Raw genomic sequence first — 9,153 nt, forward strand, 5'->3', positions numbered from 1 at the left:
AGTTATTCCCATTTTACATATGAGGAAACAGAGAAAAGCTGAGCATTTTGCCCATGTTCACACAGGTAGTGGTGAAGCCAAGAGGTTGAGTTTTAATTGGCTTTTTCATAGGCTTTCTCAATTTTAAGTCCTACTGTTGGGGTTCAGAAGTTCACTTTTGTTTCCGAAATGAAAAAAAATTTAATGCTAAGCTGGCAAATCTACACATTATATATTATTGTTACCCATTTCAGATAGTCTTCTATTACATAGTACACTGTCTTGTACTACTTGAATATATCCCAGAACCTTCCCTCCAACCAGAGAACAAAGGCCAGAAAATCTGGAGGGATGGTAGGCGAATAGAAACTCCGACAGGGAATAGTCGTTGGCCTTTATTTTTCACAAGAGAAACACTGAAGCACCAAGTAACCTCAAGTGGGACCTGGCGCCCACGGCCAATGCAGTCACAAATTCAGCCCCCAGAGTAAAGCGGCAACGCCTGGAAGGATCGGCGCCCTCGGGAAGGGAGCTCTGGCGAGGAGGAGGGTAGCCCTATTTCCCTGTCCCAGGCTTAGCGGGAAACGGGGGGCCCGAAGCGCTGCATGGTCCGCACCACCAGGGAAAGCTGGTCGAGAAAGTTCGTGATGGAAATTCGGAGGAGGCGAGGATCTTCAGCAGTCCATCGGACGGCCAGGACGCCGCCAGCCACGGTCAGCTCCTTCTGGATCGCTGCTCGGTGGGGCTCGCCATCTGGGGCCAGGGATCCGCAGGCGATCTCCGCCTCCAGGGGGGTCGGGAAAGGCACGCTGAGGGCGAAGTTGTGCAGCGCGCCTTCCGGCCCTCTAGCCGCGGGCGCAGCGGCTCCACCCGACGCTAGGGCGAGCGCGGCCCGTTCGGCGTCCCCCGAGCCCGCGTCCCCGGGGTCGTCCGGGCCGTCGGCGCCTGCGTCCGCCGTCCGCTGCACAGCCGCCGCCCCTGCGTCCGCCGCCTGCATGCCCGCTCCCAGCACCGCCGCGGCCCTCGCGTCCGCCGCCTGCATGGCCGCCGCTCCGCCTGCGCCTGCGCGGCTGCAGCCCACGGCACGGGCCGGGGCTCCCGGCCAAGCACCGCCCCCTGGTCCGTGACGCCATCACGGGGCGCCTGCGCGAACCAAGAAGCTGACTTTTTCAGCGCTGTACCTCTCCGGGTTTCTGGACTCTTTCCAACTGACTGAGCTCATTTCTTGCCAAGTGCATCCGATACCAAAGGGTCACCAACCTTTATGAAGTAGATAGGTACAGGAGCCCAAGAGTAGTCATGAAAGGAAACTGGGAACGGATGTCAAAGCCACATGCATACAGACAGTGTCAAGTGCAGCAGCAGAGATCTGAAAAGCTAGTGCGTGTAGTGATTAGGAGGCACTGATGAACTTGACAGATTTCAGGGGAGTAATGGGAGGAAGAGTGGAAGCTACAGTACGAAGAATTGAATGATGAGTGGGACCTGAAAGAGAACATAGTCAACTCTTGAAAAACTTGACTGAGAATGGAAAGAGCTACAAAGGGGGTAGACGATTAAAGGGAAATACTTTAGGGAGACTGAACATGTTTAAAGGAGGAAGGGAGCTAACAGAAAGGGAAACTGAAGATGGAAGAGAGGGAAGAGCCAGTTGATAGCAAACGTTCTGGAGATGAGAGTGGATGAGGTTAAGAGCAAAGGGGAGGGGGAGGGGCGTTATTCTCGAAATCTCTATTGAAAGTTATAAGGAAGGGCTCAGGGGCAGCGATTCATCCCAACTGCTTTTTTAACCAATTATTTAACACTTGGAGGCTTGGTGTCTTCAGGTGGACATAGTGAGTGCAGAGGTGGAGTCTCAGAGATACGGCAGTGCTCACGTGGCCGGTGACAGCCAGAAGGAATAGACGACCTTCATGCAGAACTCCAGTGGCTGAAGTAACCCAGCTGACTACACATTATGCCTCTCCTCCACTCGTGCTGTACTTGGAACACTGCATGGTGCAAGAGGCAATAGCAGCTGCCCCTGTTCCAGGTGGGCAACAGACGATCGAACAGTCTGTCTTGATTGTAAAGATAGGTGCCCCTGACTCATCAAATATTTGGGAAATGCTAGCTCCGTGAAAGTGAGATGGTAACAAATAATCTATTGATAGAATCCCCCTGCCCTCCGATCATGGGCCATATCTTCCTGCCTCTTTGCATACCTTGTAATTTTCTTATTGAGGGCCAAGCATTGTGAATTTTACCTTCTTGGGTGCTGGGTGTATGTTTTTAATTGAAAACTTTAAGAAAACTGTAGTATCACATGCAGGTTTTTTTTTTTTTTTTGCTTCACATATGCTTTTCTATTATAATTTGAACACTTTTGATATCATTAGTATTCCAAAACATCCTCTCTAATGCTTTTAAGAATTTCACCTTATGAATGTCCTAAAATTTACCTAATTCAGCAAGATTATGGGAGGATGATGGAAAGTGAGTCTTACAGGAATAAAAGCAGAAGGCAGAGATCTACCGGGGCCTCCAGTTATTTTCATGAGCATATCAGGAATATATTACCGTAATTCTTGTTTCCTTATCTTTATTTCTCCTTATTACATTTTAGAATCTTAAAAAAAAGTTTATTCTAGCAACATATGCAACCCCCAATTTCCCTTTTGAACCACATTCAAATACAGTTTAGTGGTGTTAATCTTCACTGTGTCGTGCTACCTCAGCACCAGCCATTACCAAAACTTTTCCATCACTCCAGACAGAAACTGCGTCCCAATTAAGGATTAACTCCCCATTCCTACCGCCACCTCACCCCTAGCAACCTGTGTCCTAGTTTCTGACTCTATGAATTTGCTTATTCTAATTATTTCATAAAATATTTGTCCTTTTGTGTCTGGCTTATCTCATGCAACATGGTATCTTCAAAGTTCAGCCATGTATTATGTAGCAGAACTTCATTCCTTTATATGTCTGGATAATATTCCATTTTATGTATATACCCATTTATCCATTCATCAGTTAATGGACATTTGGGTTGCTTCCATCTTCTGGCAATAGTGAATAATGCTTCCTTGAATGTGGTTGTGCAAATATCTGTTTGAGTCCCTGCTTTCAATTTTTTGGATATATACTTAGAGGTGGGATTTCCCAGTCATGGTCATTCTGTTCTTAACTTTAATGTCCAAGCTCTTCCAGAGCAGCTACACCATTTTGCATTCCCACCAGCAATGAACAAGTGTTGCAATTTCTCCACATGTTCTCCAACACTTGTAATTTTCTTTTTAGTAGCCACTCTAATGGGCGTGAAATGGTATCTCACTGTGGCTTTGATGTCCCAAATGGTTAATGATTCTGAGCATCTTTTCATGTGCTTACTGGCCATTTGTGTATCTTTTTTGGAGAATTTTATATTTAGATACTTTGAACATTTTAGGCTGTCTTTTTGTTGTTGAGCTATAGGATTTCTTTATATATTTTGTCTATTAAAACTACACTGGGGAAGCAGTTGTGGCTCAACTGATGAGTGTCCACTTACCATATGGTGGGTGCAGGGTTCTATACCCAGGGCTTCCTGACTTGTATGATGAGCTGGCCCATGTGCAGTGCTGTCACATGTAAGGAGTGCCGTGCCACGCAGGGGTGGTCTCCATGTAGGGGTGCCCCACACGCAAGGAGTGCACCCCGCAAGGAGAGCCGCCCTGGGTGGAAAAAGCACAGCCTGCCCAGGAGTGGCGCCACACACACGGAGAGTTGATGCAGCAAGATGACACAACAAAAAAGCGACAGTTTCTCAGTGCCACATGACAAGAATGCAAGCGGTCACAGAAGAACACACAGCGAATGTACACAGAGAGCAGACAAGGGAGAGAAATAAATCTTAAAAAAAAAAAAAATTGGAGGGGAGCAGGTGTGGCTCAGTGGTTGTGAACCTCCTTTGCATGCACCAGGTCCTGGTTTCAGTCCCCAAAACCTTCTGGGAACACACACACACACACACACACACACACACACACACACACACACACACACACAGCTGCACTGAATGTGATTTCTAAATATTTCTCCCATTCTGTAGATTGTGTTTTTACTTAAATGGTGAAGTCTTTTGATGCACCTGTTTTTTTAATTTTGATGAATTATCACTTATCTATTTTTTCCTTTCATTGTTCATGCTTTTGGTATAAAGGCTAAGAAACCATTGCCTAACACAAGATCCTGAAGATGCTTCCCTATGTTATCTTCTAAGATTTTTATAGTTTTGGTTCTTATATTTAGGTCTTTGATCCATTTTGTGTTAACATTTGTATTGATTTTAATTAAAATTTCATTTAAGGAAAATTGTTTTAATGAAACATTAAAATAATTTTCATATTTTATTTTTATTTTTGTATTTTGAGAAAATTGTAGATTCACATGCAGTTTTTTCTTCTTTTTTGCTATTCACATGCAGTTTTAATAATACAGATCCTTTACCTGACTTTCTACAACAGTACGGTCTTGCAAAACTTAGTGCAATATCACAACCAGGATTCTGGCATTAATATAAGCCACTGGTGTTATTCAGATTTCCCAGCTTTTATTATACTTGTACTCATTTGTGTGTCTGTGAATATTCAGTCCTCAACAACTTTTCACCTGTAGACAATGCATCCACTAACACACAGTTCCATCTCCAAAAGGACCGCTCGTGTTGCCCTTTTATGAACAAACCCAACCCTCTCTACACTGCCCTTTCATCTCTTAACTTCCGGCAACCAGTAATCTGTCATCCATTTCTAAAACTTTTTCAAATATGTTATGTAATGGAAATATGTACTATATTGCTTTTTTTTTTTTTTAAAGATTTATTTATTTTATTTAATTCCCCCCCTCCCCCGGTTGTCTGTTCTTGGTGTCTATTTGCTGCGTCTTGTTTCTTTGTCCGCTTCTGTTGTCGTCAGCGGCTCGGGAAGTGTGGGCGGCGCCATTCCTGGGCAGGCTGCTCTTTCTTTTCACGCTGGGCGGCTTTCCTCACGGGCGCACTCCTTGCGCGTGGGGCTCCCCACGTGGGGGACACCCTTGCGTGGCACGGCACTCCTTGTGCGCATCAGCACTGCGCATGGCCAGCTCCACACGGGTCAAGGAGGCCCGGGGTTTGAACCGCGGACCTCCCATGTGGTAGACGGACGCCCTAACCACTGGGCCAAAGTCCGTTTCCCGCTTTTTTTTTTTTTAAGATTATTTCTCTCCCCTTCCCACCCACTCAGTTGTCTGCTCTCTGTGTCCATTCGCTGTGTGTTCTTGTGTCTGCTTGCATTCTTGTCAGTGGCACTGGGAATGTCTTTTTATTGTGTCATCTTGCTGCATCAACCCTCCATGTGTGTGGCGCTACTCCTGGGCAGGCTGCACTTTTTTTGCGCGGGATGGCTCTCCTTATGGGGTGCACTCCTTGCGTGTGGGGCTCCCCTACGCGGGGGACACCCTTGTATGGCACAGCACTCCTTGTGTGCATCAGCACTGCGCATGGGCCAGCTCCACACGGGTCAGGAGGCCCTGGGCTTGAACCCTGGACCTCCCATGTTGTCAGTGGATGCTCTATCCATTGAGCCAAATCCGCTTCCCATATATTGTCTTTTGAGGGCACAATTTCCCAGAGATTCATCCAAATGGCTGTGAATATCAATAGTGCATTCCTCTTCACTGCTGACTAGTATCCCTTGGGACAGATGTGCCACTCACAAGCTGAAGGACAGCTGGGCTGATTCCATTCTATGGCTATTATGAATGAAGCTACTATGTGTAGGTATTTAATCTGTGTTCACCAGTGTATCTTTCTGAACACTAGGGGAACAAATGAGTTAGTAGTTGTAATTAGATGTGTTAAAAGTGCCTGGTAACCAAATCCTGATGAGCTGTGTTTTTCTATTTTTTTGAATTTGAAATAAAGTTATTAATATAAACATTGGTGTTCTTTTGTTCAGACTGAGTAAATTAATCAATCTGTCCTTAAGTGTACTGATTTTATCCTGTTATTTCCACTCTACCATTTCCAGCAAGTTTTTACAACTTATATTGTATATTTTAGTTCTATTAATATAATTTTAAATTGGTTTTCTTTTTAAAAAAATTTAACACTTTTATTGAGATATAATTCATATACAATTTCCCCATTTCTCAATGGTTGTTAGTATAGTCAGACTGTGCAACTACTGCCACTATCAATATTAAATATTTTTTACCACCCCATAAAGAAATCCCATATTCATTAGCAGTCACTCCCCATTCCCCCAATCCCTCTAGTCCTAAGGAACCACTCATCTTCTTTCTGTCTCTATGGATGTGCCTGTTCTGGGCATTTCACTTCAATGGTATTATACAATATGTGGTCTTCTGTGACTGGCCTCCTTAACTCAGCATCATGTTTTCAGGGTTCATCAATGCTGTAGCTGTACTAGCACTTGACTCCTTTTTTTATGAATTCCTACCCATTGTATGGCTAGACCCCATATCATTCATCCATTCATCCATTCATCTGCTGATGGACAGTTTGTTTTCATTTCTTGCTATTATAAATAATGCTGCTATGAACATTTGTGTGCAAAGTTTTTGTGTGGATGTACTTTCACAGTTCTCTTGGGTATATATCTAGGAGTGGAATTTCTGGGATGTATGGTAACTCTGTTTAACCTTTTGAGGACCTGCCAAATTCATTTCCAAAGCAGCTATTCTATTTTCACTTCCACCAGCGGTATATGAGGGTTCCAATTACTCCACATCCACGCCAACACATCTGTCTTTTTTATTCTATCCATCCTCGTGAGTGTGAAGTAATAGTTCATTGTGGTTTTGATTTGCATTTCCCTGATGACTAATGGCATTGAGCATTTTTTCATATGCTTACTGGTCATTTGTAGATTTTCTTTGGAGAAATGTCTATTCAAATCCTTTGCTCATGTTTTTTAGTTGGGTTATCTGTCTTGATTATTGAGTTGTAAGAGGTCTTAAAATATTCTGGGTACAAGTTTCTTGTTACATATGATTAGCAAATATTTTCTCCTATCCTGTGCATTGTCTTTTCACATTCCCAATGGTATCGTTTGAAGCACAAATGTTTTGATTTTCACAAAGTCTACTTTATCTTTTCTTTTGGTGTCCTATCAAAGAAAGCTTTGCATAACCCATGGTAACAAAGATTTAATCCTATATGGTCTCCTAAGAATTGTAGTTTTCACTCTTATATTTAGGCATGACCTGCTTTTCACAAGTCCCTGGGCACATAATGACATGGAACTTTGCAGCGGGTATAAGGATATAATTCTCCAGTCAAGCAGGCTGCCTTTGGGCTTCGCCCTTCTAAGACTGAAGGTTTCTGCAGGGCCATGAAAGTTATGGACACTTGTATTTCTTTGTTGAAATTCTGTATTTTTAAAAGTTTGCTTCAAGAGAATTTATCACTGATTTTTTTAAGCATTTTTAACGTCAGGTCCTCTCTTTGTAAGGTAATTCCTTCATCTGATTTGCCTCAGTGCTCGTGTCAGTTGATTGTCCTTACTTGATTTTCCTGGTTCCTGATGATGTTCTAGACATTTTGTGTGTTAGGAGCTGTGAGTTCTACTTTGGCAGGCAGTCACCCTGTGCAGTGTGGCATGCAGGTCCCACAAAGCCCTCGTGTTCATCTGCTTGGCCCATCTTGCTGGACTCTACCCATGGTCCCTGCTGGTGCTGCCTGGGAAGGCAGAAGGTGCTTCCCCAGGCCAGGGGGGATGGCACGCTCAGGCCTGCAGGAAGAAGAGGCTCCCCTGGCAGGGTGCTGGCCATGGCAGGACCCCCACCCATGCCCGCCAGCCGCTCCAGTGGTGCCTCTGGGCAGGGGAAGGAGCCTCCCGCCCAGTGATAGGCTTCCAGACCTGGCTGCCATTTCCCAAAATATTTTTAGGCTTCGTTCAGGACACGGTTAATTAGAAACAATTTAATGCTTTTCAGGCTTGCTTTTGAAGGATTTTTGGGGTGGGACCAGAGCAGCTGTTGGTTAGCTTCCTCCCATCATCGACCGATGACCCCTGCGCCCAGTACCTGAGCGCCATGAATTAGGAGGTGTTCCACCCTGGCTCGGCAGCAGATCCCTGGCCCCATGCTCCTTCTGGGTGGTTCTCGCCAGCCTCGGCGGTTTTCTCGCATGCACATGCTGATCTGCGCTGAGGTGAAGGCTTGAGAGGAAGCCCCTGCAGAGCCTGCCGCTGTCCTGTGCAGTGCTCCTTCCTGGCCTCAGTCCAGCTGGTCCACTCAGCCTCATGGGTTCCGCCTGCTTGTTTGGTCTCCACGGGTCAGGGTCCTGCACTGCCCGACAGCCTGTCTGAGAACTCATTTCAACTATTTTGTCAGGCTTAGTTGTTTCCAGTGAAGGGTAAATCCAGTCCTTGTGACTCCATCTCCTCTACCTTTCTATGTCTTCTCTTTGTCTTTTCTGCATTCTGGGAAATTTTCTCAAATTTGTTTCTACATTTTTTTTCAGCATCAACCCTGCCCTTCAACACTATGGGTATTATTATGGTATTAGTTTCCTTAACTTACCAAGCTCCTTTTTACATATTTCCATCCCACTGCCTTTTCATTCAGCTAATTGAAGTTTTCATTCTGAGTCAAAGGCTCCACTTACTGCATTCTCTTAAATGTGGATTTTTTACCTGAAAAAATCTGTTTCAATCCTACACTTCATTTCCAGACTCCTTTTCACCCCTGAGCTCCTGGATATTTCTTTTCTGCAGTATTCTTACACAAGCCTGTCCACTTGAAGTAAACTCTCCCAGCTTGGCGTCCGTCAGCCAATGGAAGGGTGGCTGCCCTGCGTGACATCAGACGCCCACCTCACCTGTGGCCTGGACTGCCAGGGCAGGTGTGCACCTGCGAGCTTGCTGTCCTGCTCCGGCACCCCGCCCGTGTCTGGCTCTGCAGAGCAGTGTCTATCTGGGAAGCCACTGTCCACAGCAACCCATGGCCTCCATCCCCCTTCACACCTGAGAACACACTTCCCCATCGCTGTCCCCTGCCTCGCAGCACAGCTCCCAGGGGAGTGGGGGCTCGTCCACCACCCTGTGGGCTAAGCCTGGGTCTCTGAGGAGCAGATGGTATGGTAAAAGATGTCATCTTTTCTCAGAGAGCCTCTGGGTTACAAAGTGGACTGTTCCTCTGCTTTTGATGCAG

The 9,153-nt window shown here is 45.5% G+C and overlaps 1 protein-coding gene across 1 annotated transcript; it reads right to left on the reverse strand.

The window, feature by feature from the left end:
• Nucleotides 1-358: 358 nt before the first annotated feature.
• On the reverse strand, nucleotides 359-1,038 carry LOC101427576 (EKC/KEOPS complex subunit LAGE3-like). Its single transcript, XM_004475820.5, has one exon. It carries the CDS (start codon nucleotides 1,019-1,021, stop codon nucleotides 554-556), a length of 468 nt encoding a protein of 155 aa, XP_004475877.1. The 5' UTR covers nucleotides 1,022-1,038; the 3' UTR covers nucleotides 359-553.
• Nucleotides 1,039-9,153: the final 8,115 nt, after the last annotated feature.

The sequence above is a fragment of the Dasypus novemcinctus genome, chromosome 7, assembly GCF_030445035.2.
Source record: "Dasypus novemcinctus isolate mDasNov1 chromosome 7, mDasNov1.1.hap2, whole genome shotgun sequence".
In the NCBI taxonomy this organism is placed as follows: domain Eukaryota; kingdom Metazoa; phylum Chordata; class Mammalia; order Cingulata; family Dasypodidae; genus Dasypus; species Dasypus novemcinctus.

What these genes read in the sequence shown, in the direction of transcription:
- LOC101427576 (XM_004475820.5), bottom strand. Translation starts at nt 1,021, where the DNA reads ATGCAGGCGGCGGACGCGAGGGCCGCGGCGGTGCTGGGAGCGGGCATG.